Source organism: Sciurus carolinensis, chromosome 6 (genome assembly GCF_902686445.1).
Source record: "Sciurus carolinensis chromosome 6, mSciCar1.2, whole genome shotgun sequence".
Lineage (NCBI taxonomy): Eukaryota > Metazoa > Chordata > Mammalia > Rodentia > Sciuridae > Sciurus > Sciurus carolinensis.
The window spans coordinates 16827455-16847020 of NC_062218.1; the positions used below are offsets into that span (position 1 = coordinate 16827455).

At 33.0% G+C, this 19566-nt stretch overlaps 1 protein-coding gene across 4 annotated transcripts in view; it reads right to left on the minus strand.

The window, feature by feature from the left end:
* Cdh18 (cadherin 18) overlaps window positions 1-19566 on the minus strand; it is a 959213-nt gene that overhangs the window by 20932 nt on the left and 918715 nt on the right. For all 4 annotated transcript variants that reach the window (XM_047555975.1, XM_047555974.1, XM_047555977.1 and 1 more), the window contains one exon: window positions 11426-11543. In XM_047555975.1, coding sequence (XP_047411931.1) covers window positions 11426-11543 — 118 coding nt within the window. The remainder of the gene's footprint in view (window positions 1-11425; window positions 11544-19566) is intronic.

The window sequence follows — 19566 nt, forward strand, 5'->3', positions numbered from 1 at the left end:
TTTTAGAAGCATAAATTTATTTTATTGCAAAGAAATAAAAAGTAATGAAGCAAAACAAAAACCAAAATATTAGAAATATTAGAAGAAGGTTAAGAGGAGAATGTGTGTGAAAGGCTGTGTCACCCGTATGTGGCCCTCTTGGGAGATGGTGCCATCTTTAGGGGAAGGCCTGGTGGAAGGAAGTCAGAGCACTTGTGCTGTGGGTTAAAGTGCATTTTGGGACTCTGGCCCTTTCCTCTGCCTATCACTTTGCTTCCAAGCTGCTATTAGGCAAGTAACTTTGCTCTAACCCACTCACTCTGCCATGATGTTCTGCCTCACTACAGGCCTAAAGCAAGGGGAACAAGTGACCATAGACTTAAACCACTGAGATCATGAGCCTTCATTGATTCTCTCAAGTATTTTGTCACAGTGATGGAAAACTCACTAGCACAGGTAGTCTACAAAGTCTTGGTAAATATGATTGTAAATTATAATTTTCACAGCATTTTTATTGTTTTAAAAATAATGTGCTTTTTAATGAATTCATTTTTAAAGAATGTAAATGTTTATTAAAATTAGAACATACATATCCAATAAAATAACTTAGAGACAAACATGAATAACATTTTTGGAATCAAATTATCAAAAAAAATTTAAGAATTTTCAAATTTGAAAGCTAAATCAAGCACGGATAGGAATCTTGCAAACACAGAGAGATAGACATGTATGCTTACTGATAATCTCCTTCCTTAGGAAAACCTGTGATTTACAAATGTACCTTACAGATAGAATTTAGCTTAAGACTTAAGTCAGACAAATCTTCTTGTATTAAATAAAGCCTAGTCCCTCAAGAGACAGTATGAAGATCATGAAACAGAACAGGCACACCATGGTAGGCTAATGATTTTATATTAGGGGATTGGGATACATATTACAAAATGCATGAGCAAAGTATTCTAAGTCCAGAATCCTGGTTTGAGTCTAAATTTTAAAAAAAATCCGAAACTTTATGACTGCAGTTTATTTGCTATAGATAATAAGTAAAGAAGGTGAAATCACAGAATGGAATATTTTGCTACTAAAATAAAAATTATATAATTTAAGGGAAGATTAAAAAATACATTTGAATAGCAGGAAAAATACATTTGAATCAGAAAACATTTCAGACTTTTATTGTTAGTACTTTAACTCTTAAACTTTGGTTTTTAATTTTAAATAAAATGGTATCATTACCAAACTATTAATGATAAAAATAAGACCATTATCAAAGAAAAATATTCACAATATATGTTTTATATTATATATTGCAAAAGTAAATCCTTGATTTGGTCCTACTCCAAGTCATTAATATTACATAAGTTGTGAACACTATATTTCCAGATAAAAAAATTAAACAATTTTGCTTAGCATGGGTTTTTCTATTCACCCCAACTAAAGAATGAGGGGCAGAGTATCTTATTTATTTGGGAGCTCAGAATAGAGAATGATGCATAACAGTCTGCTCTCAAGGGTGAATTCAAACACCACATGGCTTCTGCTTCGCCACATTTCCCTGGCTGGATCTTTCTCCCCAGTGTGGCTCACGATGCCACCTCATCTCTGTGACCTCTGGACCCTTCCCCTAGTTGTAAACTGTATTCCGATTCACTCTGCATGGAAGAATGAACTCTACCTTAAAAGTCTAATGAAGTTTTCATCTTTTAAACTACAAACTTGTAGTAATTTCTCTGAAGTTACTGGCATTCCACTGACTTCTAATGCAAGTTGCATTTCCTGTTGTCTTCAGGTCCCTGCCTAGATTGCAAGCCCCTGGAAAGCAGGAGATAACGTTTCCTAAGTCCTTACATTATGGTGGCTGAGATCACTGCCTTCTACCCTGCAGCAAGAAGTAGCACTTCAAGACTAAGTGGTGGACCAAAAACAGTGTTAAGGAATGACTACAGAATTTCTCTTAGAGGAATGACATTTTTCTCCAGGAAAGGCAAGGAAAAGTGGTGGTGAAGAGCATGTAGGTTGACCACAAGAGGCCATGCTGAGCCCCACATGTGTAAAGAGTTGGAGGAGATAGGACTGTGTGACAGCACATTTAAAGTGCTTTTGTTTTCAGTTAAATCCCATACAGGAACATGTGCCCACTGAAAATATTCAAAATGCATACAATATTTCTAAAAAGTACTATATTGTCTATTATTTTTTTACTATTGCTTTTATGTAATTACATTGTATTCTTTATACTCAATTAATTGTTGCCAGTGAATGTTTAATCATATATTGAATAATTCATACTTTGTATTTACCTCCAAATACTTTGACATTCTTATTTTATTTTAATTTGTCTGCAGTAATTCCAATATTTTTCCTAATGAAATTTTATGCTAATTGATACAGTTATATTCTCTGATGCATAAAGGTTCTGAAAACACCCTTTCTTAAATATAATATGTGTGATGGTGTAGATAAGATCAGGAATCTTTTATTTTAGTTTTTTCTTTCAAATGTCACTGAAAGGTCATTGATGATTCACTTGTAACTTCGGAATATTTTGAGTCCATTCTATCACTTCACGAGTTTTAATTATTGTCTGGAAATTTGTAGAAATATTTTACTATTTGTCAAGTTAAAGGATTTTTCTGGGATATATCTATATCATTTCAGTCTTGAACAAAAATCTTCCTTCACTGAGGGTATTTGTTTCAATTACTTCAATAATCCCTTTTCTTTTAAATTTTCAAGTTATATTTTGTGTGCATTTTATGAGTGCATTATATCATGTGATTTCAAATTCTCTATGTTTTCATCTTTCTTTAAACTAACACTAATTATCATCCACCTATCTCAATTTTACAAAGACAATGCTGAGTCATGGTAAAAGCCAGGGATGGGCCATGGTTGGGGTCATACTTAATTAGTAGAGATACCAGGTTTCCAAGAAAGATAACCTCTGAAACACTCCTCTGTGTTGTTTCTCCTTTTGATCTTTCTGATTGCTAATTCAGCCTTCAGCAGCATGCATTTGAATTTTATCATCTTACCGGATTTTTTAATTGTCCATATTTTCATGTATCAATGTGATAAGTCTCAAATTGATGTTTCAGATTTTTTTCCTTTCTAACATGCAATATGCTTTCATACTGTCCTTCAACCTCCTTCACCCCTGATATGTCTTGTGATCTTTCACTTACAGAAGTTGTTGAAATATCAATTCCCAGAGATTCTTCTGATAAAATAAGTGATAATGGTAGATTTAAACCAGACCTAAATATTTTCTTAAAAGCCTTAAAGCCTCTCTCCTTTGAAGATGACCTCCAGTCTACATACATAGGCCAAGTTTGTTTACCCACACATATTTTTCCAGTAAATATTTTAGAAAAAGAATCTATTCTTAGACTACAATTACTGATATCTGACATCCTGTTCCCTTATCTAAGTTGAGCTGTTTTTCTAATTCTAATGCAATCTGTTTGCCTGAACTTTCATTTATCATTTGCACTTTGAAAACATAGTACATGGGGTTGTGGAGAATCACAGCAACTATGTAGAAAAACAGGAGCAACAGGAGTCAGAAAAGGGACAAATTGGTTGCAGTATATATATGTATGTATGTGTGTGTATACATACATACATATATGTATATATATACACACATGCATATATATATATATATATATACACACACACACATACATACATACATATATCTATATGATGGAATACTACTCCACTTTAAAGAAGAATGAAAAATCAAAGCCTGAATGTTTTCTCTGATATGTGGATGCTAATACACCATACAGTTGGGTGGGGGGGAGCTAGGGAAGAATAGAGTTACTTTAGATCAGGCAGAGGGGAGTGAAGGCAGGGGAAAGGGTATGGGGGTAGGAAGGATAGTAGAGTGAAACAGACATTATTACCTCATGCACATATGACTGCATGACTAATGTGATCCTATAATATGCATAATCAGAAAAATGAGAAATTACACTCCATTTATGTATGATCTGTCAAAATGTTTAAATGCATTCTACTGTCTGTACAACTAATTAGAACAAATAAAAAACATTAATAAAAATAGATAAATATCTATAGATATTTATATCAATATTAATAGATATATATAAATAGGTAAAGTATATATACACAATTGAGCTTTATTAGGCATAAAGAAAAATAGAATTCTATCATTTATGGGTAAATTGATAGAAGTGAAAAATATCATAGTAAGTGAAATAAGCTAGACTCAGAAAGCAAGCAAAGGATCAAGTGTTTTCTCTCATATGTGGAAGAGACAGAGAGAAAGAGAAAGAAAAGAACATACACTTATAAAAAGTGAGGGGATCTCTTCTACTTTTTTGTTTTATTGTTGATTTCTGGCTTTGTTTCATTATGATCTGATGGAATGCAGGGCAGTATTTCTAGTTTTTTTTTTTTTTTGGTATTTTCTCCATTTGTGTGCAATGTGTGAAAATGCATTCTACCGTCTTGTGAAACTAATTAGGACAAATTAAAAAAAAAATATTAAAAAATAAGAAGGCTAAAATTTAAAAGTCAAAAAAGTGGGGGGTTCTCATGAAAATAAAAGACACATAGACCAACAGAAAAGAGAAAGGAAATTGAGACGGAGGGAAGATGGGAGGGCATTGGAAAGCATTGGGAATGACATCTACCAAATTATGGTATGTATATGAATATATCACAATAATTCCTATATATATACATGTATAATTGTCCTGCTCTAATTAAATAACCATGGAATAATGAAGGAGATCTGAGGAGTGGAGCAGGGGTGATTGGTGCCTGAGGAATGAGATTGATCAGATTATATAGTGTATGTGTATATACATGACATAATGAATCCCCCTATTATATATAATTATAATGCACAAATTAAAAACAAAAGAAAATTGATGAAGTAAGAAAATTGAGAGATTAAAATTCCAGAGACTGGAAAAATGTGGTGTTTAACTGCTCATTGCAAGACATCTTTTCTTCTATGAGTGTTTATTGATACTAAGAGCTAATAAGAGATTGGGGTTACACACTAGAGACAGAAACTGGAAGAGCATTTGAAAGTTTCTTGGACCTATAACCAAACTGGAACTCAGTGGGTCTCATACCCGAAGACATGGCTGACTTTCCCTGAAGGATTTTTTTAAATTGAAAGTTTAAGATGAAAATTTAGCAGAAGTTCCAGCCCTATGCCGAAAAGCTTTGTAAAAAAAAAAAGTGTACTGCTTTATCTTGATGTTGAACAACAGTGGCAAAAGTTAGGGACCGCAAGTACACTTTTAGTGGAGAGTCCTAGAGTGGCAAGTTCCAGGAATAGGGACAAAGCAGAGATATGCTTCATCTAAACAAAACTTCAAAGAAATTTTGGCTCAACTCAGACTCTGATTGGATTAAGTGAAAATCCCCTCTATAATTGTTTATTGGAGAAAACAGTGAATATTCTCTACAGAAATACACTATCATTAAAGTCTCATCTAATGCTAAGATTTGAATGTCTCTGTCCTCTCTAATATCCAGGTGTTGAAAACTGTTCACTAGGGCAATAGTGTTGGGAGGTGATATTACTAGGAGGTGGGTAGATTCATTTCTCATGAGAGGATTGATGACACAGTAAAAGCAGCTTGGTGATTGGGTTCTCTCTTCTGCCATTCTGCCATGTGCAGGATAGAATTCTTTCCCTCCAGCAGATTCAATGTCCAAGTCTCATCTTGGAAGCAGAGACCTCTCCCTAACCATACACCAGCCTCCAGAACTTTGAGAAATAAATTTCTGATCTCCATAATTAGCCAGTCTCGGGTAATTATAGTAAGTAACTAGGCACATCAAGAACGCGGATTACATGTCCCAGTCCTGTCTCTCCTCCCACTTTCTCCCACCAAACACAAATAGTCTCCAGAGATTAGAATAGTCTGACAGCCATTGTTAAAATCCTAAGAACAATGCATTCATAAAAATAGCAAAAAAGTATAAAAGAAAAGTTCTCCAGTTGTTTGTAGATTCAAGGAAAAAATGACTATCAGGCTAAGCACTGAGTATTTGGACCACATTTTCTTTTGAGTGGATGTATTTGCTCTGGTAGGACTCCTGCTTCCTTAAGTAGATCATTAGCTCCATGCTGGTGTTTTCTACCAATGTACTCCCAGCATATGTCACAGTGAGTAATAAAAACTAGACCCAAAATAAAGAATCTTTTTTTATAAACAAGATGGAACATTTAAGAAGACATTTGTTCTGCAATGTTCAGATAAATTAGCAGATTCCAAATTAATGAGGTAGAAAACATATGGCAGGAAAGATCTAATGGGGAGAGGAAAGATCTAGAAAAGCATGGAATATTGTTTTTAATTTGATTATTTTGCAAGTTGCTCTGGCTATGACACAGGGGAATACTTTTAGGGTTCACATGAGGGAGTTTATAGTTGGTATAAGGACTTTGTCTACCTTATTGATGTTAGGCATAAATACACTGCAGTGTCTGTCTCTAGGATTAGCTTAGTATAAACACATTAATAAGTTATAAATAGATGGTTTCACAGCAGTTTCTAGTAGGGTTTAGTTCAATGATGTATCCATAATTGTGAAGGGTCTTATCTGGGATGTTTTTAAGACTTCCATACTAATAAATTAACCTGCCATAAGGTAAGGAGCCTTGGGAAGACACAATGTTCTTACAGCAGACGTGAAGGAATTTTTCTACATGTTACAGCAACAGCATAGGCACTTGTTCATATTAATTTCCTAGCAATCTAAGGTGCAAAAAAGGGAAGTAAGAGAGTCCAGGAGCATTGTGAGAGTCCAGCTAAAGAAATCTGCATTTGAAAATCCTGGATCATTTATAATTAATTGTAAGCAAACATGCCCAAAATGTGTTTTAAAGAAGTCATTATCCTCATTTAACTATACAGTAAATAAATACTTCTTTGGTTCCTAAGGGGCATCCCATACCTTCCAGACCTGTTTATTTTACAAATATTTTAGGAGAAGTAGTCTAGAATCCAAGGGAAACATGTCTTTTCTTGCAAGGCAGGAAAGAACGAATGCCAAGTGTATGGTTTAGATGTGTAGTCTCCTCAAAAGTTCATGTGTGAGAAAATGCAAGAAATTTTAGAGGTTAAATGATTGGGTTATGAGTGTTTTGACCTAATCAGTGCATTAATCCCCTAATAGGGATTAACTGCATGGTAAATGTACATAGGCAGGGTGTGGTTGGAGATGGTAGGTCCCTGAGTCTGCATGCCTTTGGAGATTTAGAGATCTCTATCTCTTGCTCTCTCTGTCTCTCTTGATTTCTCTCTCTCTCCTTCCTGGAGGCCATGTTCTGAGAGGCTCCCTCTACCACACTCTTCCACTGTAATGTTCTGCCTCACCTTGTGTCCCAAGGAATGGAGATAGCCATCTATGGACTGAGTTCTCTGAAACCATAAGCCCCATAATAAACATCGGCTCCTCTAAAATTGTTCTTATCCAGTCTTTTGGTCACAGTGAGGAAAAGATGACAAAAACACCAGGGATCTAGGGAAAATTGTCTTCTCGCAAAAATCCCAATGGGGAGGATATAAACTTTTCAAGAAGTTGTAATACTGTTGTTCACAAAGGGGAGACTCTTCCAGAGTCTTAAAGTACGACACAGTAATTGCTATTAAGGATCAACGATACAAATATGCTTGTCCACTCATAAACAACCACTTACATAGAAACAGAAATGCTTTTTCAGAAATCTTATTACAGCATTTTCCCTAAAGTTTCCAAAAGTGACTGCAACTTGCCCCTTCCACCACCTCTTAATTCAATCTCCATTTTCTGTAGTGCCGTTGACATCATGCGGAACTTTATGACTTTATGTAGTCTTTGATCTCACTCCGACGTTCCTTCCCCCTTTAAACTTCCAATCTATTGCCTAAAACTGTTAACCATTGTCCTAGTTTTGCTAAACTTCACTCGACTCTCATTGATCAGTTTAAATCTCTCTCTCTCTCTCTCCCTCTCTCTCTCTCCATATCTCCCTATTAGCCTACTCTAACTACTTATTCCAGAACAGGTACATTTCTTATTTGATCTTACTGTGCCCCATACTTGTTCTTTGACCCATTCAGAGTGTTATCACTTTATCACAGGAGATGTTTTTGAAGGCAGAAAATGAATCCTGACTATACTTGTGAAGAGATCAACACTTAGAGAAACTGATATAGTGTTCAAATGCACACTAGTTGAATTAGCGAGTTCCTATTTTCTCCTACAAACATGCTTTACTTATTTTAGTGAACTATTTCACTCATATGGAAATTTAAAGAAAACACTACTACTCAGACGTTATACAAATTATAATATCACTTTTGTTTAGGTAAATCTCAAAAAATAAGACAATGCATAAAGATTTTACTATCCAACTGCTTGTACTTCTCATTTCTACCCACAGTTAACCACCCTTCTGAATTTCATGTGTATTATTTATAACCATATATTTTAAATTTATTAAATATTTAATTATGTGTAGCTTCTATATATTTAATGAGTATAGTTATACAATTATAACTATACATGCTATACAACTATAACTATATTTGCTATACATACAGGCACATGTGTATATTATCAAAATATGCATACATATGTACACACGCATGTGAATGTATCATTAAAATTGCAATTTCTGGTTATATGGTTATATGTATCACTAAATTTCTACACATTTCTCCATGTAGTTCTAGATAGTTTATCATATATTCAAAAACTACCTTCTTATTTTGATAAATATTTTCCAATTTTTTTTGTATGTATTTGTCTTCTCTCATTGTTGTCTCATTTTATCTAGGAAATTCCTGATATTTTGGTTTGTTTGTTTATTTGTTTTGTGATACTGAGGATAGAATCCAGTGGATCTATACCAATGAGCTACATCCCCAACCCTTTTGTCTTTTACTTCACTTTTGTGACAGGGTCTTGCTAAGTTGCTGAGGCTGGCCTGAACTTGGGATGCCCCTGCCTCAGTCTCTCAAGTAATTGGGATTACAGTTGTGCCCAGCTAATTCCTGATTCTTTGAATAAAGATACTATTTTTATCTTTTCTTTTTTTTTATTTTCAGAACACTAATATTTCTATTGAAATGCTTTTTTCATTTATGTGGTTTTTTTAATTACTCAGAGTGAATATATTTTCTGAAACCTTTTTTATCTCACTGGTCTTCATGCTTATCATACCCAAAAGTACATATCTGTTTCATGTATTTGGCATTTTCTGTGTTTCTACCCTCAGCCTTTCCTTATAGTATTTAGGATGTATCGCTAAACTGTAGCTTTCTGATTACGTGCCCTGACTTGGAGACTGTCTCTGTCTTCTTTTGTGTCTCTAAATATGCACTTGCATGTAAGCAGTGTGCTCAGAAACATAATGGTCTTATTTTTTTTTTCTTCTGGACTGGATTATTTATGTTCTAGGGGCATGTAAATGTCTGTGAATTCATATAATGTGATTCCCAAACACTCCAGGTCCAGGAGTACTGAATTTCTAATTTCAACATTTTACATTATTATCTATAATCACCTAGTCTGTGAAAAAAATCTAATTCTAATACATTTATATATCATTAATTCTCCTAAGGCAACTGGGTTGGTATTTCTAACCATGAATAATGTAGGTAACAACTGAGGCTCAAGAGGTTAAGAGGATGAACTTTTGTAGTGCAACCAAGACATTTTGCTGAAGTATATTTTCATCTATGTATTAATAGCAATTTAAAAGAGAATTGCTATTTTTTTCTACCAAAGACAAATTGATTCTCTAACATTTATACTTTCTTTAATTCTCAAAGTTGTAAAATATTTTTAGAAATATGTTAAAATATCTTTATACAACTGTCCACAGGATCCTCTCACTTGAAAAAAGATTAGTTGGATTAGTAGGTTTAAGAATTCATTTGCTTGAATAAAATAATTGCTGAAGAATTTAAGCATATATCCTTTTAACAATGAGAGCATACTTAAAGGAATAAGATTTCAGTCTACTAAGGCAAAAAGTTAAATGCGAACTCAAATTATATAATTATTTGGAGTACAGGAAAATCTGAATTTTTTTTTTTAAGATTCACATATTTATAAGAATGGAGGTTCAGATGTAAGTAAATTTACAATGGTGAGTTAAATGCAATTTATCCTATGCAAATACGTATCCTGATAAGCAGAGCAGACCATGAGTCTACTTAAAATGGGAAAGACAATGAAGATGTAAAAGTTCATGTGAACCTCATGGGGCTGCATTCACACCATAGTATACTCATTAGTATAATTTGAAGACACTCAGGGATAATGGCAAAAATGCTTTCCTAGACGTGTACAGAGAGGGAGTTAAATTTCACTCCACAATGTATTATTTATGTATTCATTCTTTATTTATTTATCTATTATTTATCTATTATTTCCTTCATGTAAATCTGAGGCAATAATTAAATCTCAACAGCATATGAAGATAAATATTATCAGTAGGGCACGGGAGTGCACTCCTGTAATCCCAGCAACTGGGGAGCCTAATGCAGGAGGATCACAAGTTGAAGAAAAGCTTCAGTTGTTTAGCAAGGTCCTAAGCAACTTAACAAGACCTTGTCTCAAACTAAGTATATACATATAAGTATATAAGTATATAAGACCTTGTCTCAAACTAACTAATGCATACACACATACATACATATATAAAAAGACTGGGGATTAGGTTTGGTGGTTCATTCCCCAGTATAAAATAAAAAAAACAGAATAAAAGATCACTTGGAGGAAAAAGTCGATGCTAATTAGAAAGTCACACATACTGAATAGCTTGGTGTTTGTCTAGATTATAAGGAATCCACCAATAAGACATCTAAGTAATGATAAATCTTCTAATAGTTACTAAATTATGGTATTCCTTCCTTTCTTCAATACAGAATATTAAAGGAAAATGATTTTTAAAACTTCCATAACACCCCACAATTATACATCATTCCACTCATAGTTTGGAAAATGTTCATAATAACAAAAGGAAATATAATTTCCACAGCACGTCCCTATAGCCTTGCTAATACCGATGATCTCAAACATCGCATTTCCCTTCATAACTGTCTCTAGGACATATTTTTCATTTTTTCTAATTTAAATATTTTTTACCTCCCAGCAGTTGCAGCAACTCTCATAAACATTTTTGTCAGCTAACATTTCTCTTAAAATTTGCCCAAGAGCATATTACATGTACGTTTCTTCTTTAAAGGAATGTTTCTGAATAAATTCAAACTATTTGTACATAAGGCTCAATTTTAAATACAAGCTATTCACAGATCATAACACATTAACATCAAGTTGATTTTGAATGCTGATTTTCAAGCTGTTTGTGGGTTTTTAAGAATAAAGAAAAACTAATCAGACTTCTTCCATATCAAGTCATAGCAAAAAACAGTAATAAAGATATATTCATCTTCACCTTCATTGTCCTTAAGGGTGAAGTTTGGGTTGATGGACAGGTGCTCATCAAGAAAGAAGTTAAATCTGGGTCCATTGGCAAAATCATCTTTATCGGTGGCACTGATGGTGTGAATAACCTAAAGAAGAGAAACATACTAAATAGTAAATTTAATTTGACTTATTCCCTTAATTTTAATTATGTTGTGTAATTTTAGTTGTTATAAGAGTTTTTAAAGATCCTTTTACAAAATCAATTGTTTAAAATTAAACTCATGAAAATACCAATTACTTTGTTCTCCATTGCACTGGATTTTAGGGAAAAATGTTATAATTTATAAGCATTACATATTCTTTTCTACCATAGCACAAATACTTTTCAATTTTTTTAACACTCATAATACCTTGGGCCCAATTAGATGTAAGGTTTTGTGTGAACACCTGTTTGGGGAAATGTGAAGTATTGTTTCCACAAAAAATAAAGACCCCAGTGTTGAAATAAAGCAGCCTCTCGGTATATGTTGGTTTCTGTCAGTAATTACAAAAGCAGTGAGCCTTAATTTTTTTCAGTGTATTGTAAGGTCTTTGATTTCTTGTATTTTACTGGTGAAGTGCCAGAGTCTCACAAATATCATGGATGCCTCAAATCTCTGAAGTAGTCGTAGAGGCAAAATCATACCCCTTGGTGATTTATCAATGTGCTCTCATCTCTAATGGTCAAGAGAACACAAATATAAAACCTGGATTTAATGCATATTAAAGAACACAGTAATTACAGTATACAAATAAATAATTTCTAGTGGTCCAAGAGCAAAACACGAAGTCTAGTAGCTGTTGCCATTGTAGTCTGAAAAAACAAATATCCAAGCAAATAAACAAAAGGATATTTCTCTTCTTTAAAATTGAGTATCACAAACATTTGGGTGTCCACTTTTTTGACATGCCTTAGAATAATTAAAAACAGAGAGAGGAAATAGAGAACCATAAATTAGTATTTTCTGTTGATGAACTGTATTACATCAATTGCAAAATGTAATACAATTTCTAAGAATATTTTATCCTATTTAAATATTTTGCAGTGGAAATATTTCACCTAATGGTGTCACAATTGAAACTAAATTCCTCTCGGTATATTGAGACCATTAGGTGGAGTGAGAAGAGAGCACAGAAAAGTACTGCAGAGGAGTGGTCAGAAAAGGCATGTGTGCTCAGTGACCAAGGGCTTCCAGATGGGGAAGGGATGACCTTCCTTCACATGTCCCAAGACGTAACGTACTCCTGCACATCTTGAAGCTGAAAAGTTCATGTAGTTGATGGTGTGCTTTCTTCTTCCATTTAAAGTGCAACTGGTCTGTAGGTAGATTTTTATCCCTTTTGTTTTGACTTGAGTAGGAGAATCTATCAATGGGTAATCAGATGCAATCTGACCATTTTCCTCAAGAGCATGAAAAGCTTCAAATAGAGTTCAGAGTGCCCTGCCAACTGACAGCTCTGTCTACATTCTCTGCACATCAGTTAATTAGTATATGATTGAAATATAAACAAAGTCAATCTCTCTAATTTGTTTTCAAAGTTAAAAAAAATACATGTGTTAAAAGAAAACATAATTCTCTCACCCCATCCCCATCACGCACACACTGGTGCATAGCAGCGCGCGCGCGCACACACACGTGCAGAAACACACAGCTTCCTCTTTGTTTTCCCTTCATTCAAAAAGAAGTGTCCTTTCATCCCCTACTCCTCATTCAATGTACTTCTGCCGTGTGCCAACCTATTTTCTCTACGACACTTTACAGCATTATGATACATTTGCCAGTTCACTTCTTGTCCCAGAATCGTATCTCAGAGAGATTGGTGGAGGGCAAAACACTGAGAGGGACTAGCTGTTTTATATTTCCTGTTATCACATGTGTGGTATTGTTTCCTCTTCTATCCACTTCAAATTTAGTTCCTAAATAATTTAAGCATTTTCTTAATGTTTTTACAAACCTGAGTTTATTTAATTTGGTAATGGATGTGATTCATATTGAATTTTGATTACTGTTTTCTTTCATAATCTTTACCAAAGCTTCCTTTCCATTCTTAAATAGGTACACATAAACCATTTCACATCTGAATTTAACATGGAGGGTACTTAAAACAGGGTTGTTCTACTTGAGAAAAAGTCCCAGTTTCTTTGACGTAAGAAACAATGTCTCAGTTACTACATTTTGCTTGAGAATGTCCCATTCATCATGAACTTGTATAGAATAGTGGTCATGCGTGCTTAAATTTTTAGACTTAATATTTCTGCAAAATGTGTTTTAAAAAAACCTGGAATGCTATTCTGCTTTCATCCTGAATCCTGAGATACTGTCTTGTCTGAGATATCATACTCAATATTTTTATTTTATGAATTGCCTTTTTCCTTTCAGTAGGAAATTTGACTTGTATTAATTGTTACTTCAGAGTTTTCATAAAAAACATGCATGGAAAATTAGCATGTTCATGATTTTAGAATATTTAAACCAAGATACCTAGATAATTGCCTATTCTCTTCAATCAATATCTCAATGAATCACAGTTCTGATTCATACAAATTGTTCTACATGTGTTCTCTCTGCAATTGCTTGGTAACCTGAAATGCCTTAAAATTTCATCTTTGATTCTCATTTTTTTGAACTTCAACCAAAAATCCCCCATTACATATCCATGATCTAATTAATGTATAAACTAATAATTTGAGAATGATAAAACAGTGGTAGAGTCACAAATTTAGTCTACTTTTCAAGGGAAAAGCAGGAAAATCAAATCAATAGTTGAGATTTATTAATAATAACCAGTAAAAAAAAATTAATGCTAACTTTGGTAAATGGGATTATTTTTTAAAATTCTTTTTTCATAATACTGTGAGTATTTATTAGAAATAAAAATCAATGTAATAAATTTATATAAGTACTATTATGTTCTATTCAATATCTTTTATAAATTAATCAATGTGTTTGCTCTATAATATAATATTAAATAGATTCTGTATCAGTTTATTAAATAATAATATCAACTTTTGTTGGTTTGATGAGCTGTCTCTTATTTACATTTTACAAATTCTTATTGACCTTGGTAATTTTCTCATTCAAAGTTATGTAATTGATAAAATTATATGTAAGGTATCAGTGGTTATTATCATATAATAAAATATTTTTCATATTATGTTTTCTGAGTTTGTTCCCATCGAAAAATAAAAAGACTACAGATAAAATTTAGTGAGGATATAAGAAAGGACTCTAGGAACTGACCTCAAATTTCATGCATACATGACATTCTTTTTAATATTCTTTCAGGAAAAGTACTTAAAATATTTGTTTCTAGAATAGGAAAATATATTAACTCAGAACTATCATTTGCTGTTTACATTGACACTTGAATTGACCTGAATTCTGTTGTTGTTTGTGGTGTAAACTTTCATAAAAGGCCAATCTCTTTGCCATGGCAACACAGTGATGTATTTGGATGCACAGCATCCATAATAGAAATATCTGCAACTCTGAAAGCCATTGTCAGAGAAAGAGGAATTGTTGTACATTTGGGCAATGCAAACTCACTTTAAAATCTTATTTCAGAAATCATCTTTTAAATGGTTTCCTATTCCAACTCTGCATCAAAACATATGAAATTCTTCCAGAAATCCTGTCAACATAAGGTCAAAGGAATCAAAGTGTATATAAAATTAAACATTAGAAAGATCCAGACCATTTTCTTCTGCAATGTGTTAATAACAAAGCTACATATATTGGTAATCATTTGATTAAATGTAGATGTCACAAGCAATATTTTAAAAATTATATTTTTTTACATCAAAATACAAATTTATTTTGATGAAAAGAGTCAAAAATGATTGTTAAAGCAACAACATAAAGAACACAATTATAGCCTGGCGTGGTGGTGTAAGGCAGTAATCCCAGCAATTCTGGAGCCTGAGGGGAAAGGTCAGAAGTTCCAGGCCAGTCTCAGCAACTTAGTGGGCCCTGAGCAAATTAGTTAGACTCAGTCTCAAAATAGAAATAAAAAAATATATAAAAATAAGAAGTGCTGCAGATGTAGCTTAGTGGTTCAATTGAACCTTTGGGTTCAATTCCCAGTACAAAAAAAAAAAAAAGAAATACTAATCATAGTCACATGTGAACATTTTAAAACTTTAAGAACAACAATGGTGGCTAAAATAGTAACCACAAGACTTTACCCAAATACATTAGAATGTAGGGGTGGGAAGCCTTGTGGTAGCGCTCTTAAAACCAATGATAAATATCCAAAGAACAACAGAATGCAGGGTGAGAATAGGGAAGGATTTCAAACAAGTTTGTGAAATAAGTTTACAACATAAATGATGAATGGGTACTAACAAAGACATAAACAGATTATCACAGGCACAGCTGTTTCCCCAAATTATGACGACTTTCATATAAGCATAATAATGTAGCTCCTATTTTTTATTATTATTTTTATTTAGCTTTTATTTTTTTGCAGACTGCATTTTGATTCATTGTACACAAATGGGGTACCTAATTTCATATTTATGGTTGTACACAATGTAGATTCATACCATTCATGTAATCATACATGTAGGGTAATGAAATGTATCTAATCATAAACTCATAAAATTTTAGGCTTAGGAAAACCCTAAAATTCTGACAATTGTCTTCAGTTTAGAGATGAAAAATGCACTGACTATGTCATCTAAAATTCTCTCAGAAATGCTACAGAGCTTAGGTGGTCAATGCAAAGAGGAAAATAGAAGACACAGATAGTGATGTGACATGGAGACAGGATGTGTCCTAGGGATAATGACAAACTGACAAAAGTAGATGAGATGATATGTCAATAAAATCAAGATCACAGGTCAGAAAACTAGCCAATAGTTTAAATTTGGAAACATTTGTTCAAAGACTCAGAGAAAAAAGATATCAACTGAAAAATGAGGTAGGGCAAGTTACCCTCAGATTTTCAGTGGCTTCTAATGGTGACTAGGCACCAGCAAGCGTCCACTGCAACATGGTACAAAAACATACTTTATCTTTCAGCACTGTAAAGGTCTTGAGGGAAAATAGCTTATTTATATGTAAATAAACATTTTACTAAGAAAAAATGCCTAAGAACTCCTAACATAAACATTAGCCTATACTTGATTCTATATCATATTTAAAATTTTCAATTTGCCAATTTTTAGATCTTTGACATATGAACCAACAAAATATTCACTGAGGAAAAGGAACTAAGCTTTTTTTTTTTAACATTTCAACATTTTTTTTTTTGTTTCTCTTAGTTATACATAACATTAGAGTCCATTTTGACATAATGATACAAGCTTGGAATATGACTTGCTCTAATTGGAGGGAAAGAGGAAGTATTGAGAATCTAAGTTTTAAAGGTTGATCTTTGTAATGAGTTATCCAATCTTAAAATGGATAGCATTTATTCTTAGCTATTTTGTTTGTTAGCATGGTTTTAACTAATACAGTATAGAACTTTATTTCTAATTGTAATATAAAAATATAAGTAATATCTTCATTTTGATGCTGTACTCAGCAAATGTGTTAAGTTCATTCAACAACTGAACCAGTATTTAGTTGCATTACCACTATTGTTGTTGTTGCTTTTCTTATTATTAGTAATGGGTATTGAACTTTATCAAATACTTTGTATTTACCTGTTGAACTTTTATTTTCCACTGATTTAAAGTAATTATTTTTTGGTTTATTTGATATGTATATATTTTATTTGAGATATTTATATCTATGGTCATTGATGTAAATCAAATTGTATTTCAGCTTTTGATACTAAATTTATGCTTGTCTTGTCATAAATTATGTTTATGCCATCATAAATTATTTACATATTCATCATAAAATTAGTGCAAAGATAATATCCTCCTTTTTCTGATTTCCTGAAATGTTAATAAACTGCTGTAATAATTTCCCCTAATCTTTTTGAGGAATTCATCTTGAGAAGAGTATTTATTTTTGGGTAGGTGTTCCTTTACTTAGACAATGTATTTAATAAATAAAGGATAAATATTATGAATAAAACTGCTATACATACTTATGTAAACATCACTGTATGAACAAAAGACTTGGAATAGCTGGTGAAATGCCTGAGGTCGAAGTTGCAGGACTGTGTCGCTGCAATGTTTTGTTCCTTAAGCAACTGTCAAAATGTGTTCCAGAGAAGCAGAACCACGTTACGCTTCCACCAGCCGTGTATGAGTGATCTAATTTTTCTACATCTCACCAGCATTTGTTAAAGTTTAGCTGTTCTGAAAGGTATGTGATGATCACTCGTTGTGGCTTCAATTTATATTTATGTAATTTCTAATGATTTTCAACAACATTTTACATTCTTATTGGTGTACATCTTTCCTGAAATGTCTGCTCATATATTTTACCCACTTTCAAATTGTGTTATTCATTTGTTACTGTTCAATTTTGAAAACATATTTTCATTGTCTAAATGCTAATCCTTAAGCAGATACATTGTGTCATTTTATCTTAGTAACACATTCTTTCACAGAGTGAAAAGAAAAAAAACAAAAACAAAAAAAAAAAAACAAAGTTTAGTTTACCAATGTTGCGGTTTATGGATCATGCTTTTTGTGTCAAATCTGAGATCATGTTGATCCTTAGGTCCTAGGTATTTTCTATAATTGTTTTTCCAAATGGTATTATTTTTTTTCTGGATTTTTTTTTATTTTCTGAGGTTTTATTGTAATGAACCTGGGTCTTTAACCATTCTGGACAGCTTGCTTAGTTTGTTCAATTTTCCACCATGCTACTTGAGTGTTTGACTTGATGTTTTCCATCTGTTTAAAAAAACCTCCAAAACATTATCTTAGATATTATTTCTGTCCCATCCTCTCTTTCTCACTTGACTCTGATAATTGAATAATGAATGTTAAATGTTCATGTCTCATTTATCTACTCTTACTTTTATTTTCTTTGTTTTTCTTTCCATGCTTCAACAAGGATGTAAAGTTTGACCTATCTTCTATGTCATTTGTTTTCTCTAAACTTGTGTTTAATCTGCTCTTACCAACAACTGAGTTATCATTCTCAATGTATCTTTAAGTTTAAATTTTTAATTTGAATGTTTAGTACTTTTTTATTAATTGTATTTTTTTCCAGTACTGCCAATTAAACCCAGAGGTGCTCTACCACTGAGCTATACTTGCAGTCTTTTTTATTTTTTAAATTGAAATAGTGTCTCATTAAGTTTCTGAGACTAGCCTCAGACTTAAAATTCTCCTTCCTCAAACTCCCAAGTAGTTGGAATTATAGGCATGTGCCACTATACTGGGTCTAATTAACTATACTTTTATAATTCTCAACTAATTGAATTAAGGCAATCACAAATACCTGACCTTCAGTCAGTCACAGGCAGCAAACTGATCAGACCGTGCACAAGAAAGGCAAACGTCTACCTCTAACCAATCAGGAGATTTTTTTCTGCCTTCTTCTGTTTGACTTATAGAAGTTTGCTGCTCATGCCGCTGGTCACAGCTCTCTGAACTGCTTGTGGTTCTGATGCTGCCTGATGTCTGTCTGTCTGTCTACCTATCCATCTATCTATCTCCATTCTCTGGCAGTAATATAAACACATAAGTAGTGATCATTATAACTGTTGTTTGTTCTTCGTACACAAATATAAAAAGCAATATTTCTTCTGATCATACTTTCTTCAGTTTCAAAATGATCCGAAGTAATTTTGGATGATATGTTCATTCCAATTTGCCAAAGAGTAACGAAATCTTTCTATCTCAGATGGTCTTTCTACCTCTCTGGAATTTTCTGTGTCATACAGACTTTATGGTACCCTCTTCCACTGCATGTCTTCCTTAGTCCCTTTACTTTAAGAGGGGATATAACCTGTCTTGCTTCTGACCAAAAAATATACAACAATATCATTGTATCTTTCAGCTTATTACATTATAATATGTTATGATATGTGAGACCTTTTGCTAGCAGACTGACCTAAGAAATCCCCTTCACTTACTTAATAAAATAAGTGGCTATATTTGGGGAGTTTATATGGCAAGAAATTCTGGGTGGTATCTCTGAACTGCGAGAAAACTTGAACAGCTAAGGAAACTCATGAAAGGTATAAAACTGAAGGGAACTGAATACTGCCAACAGC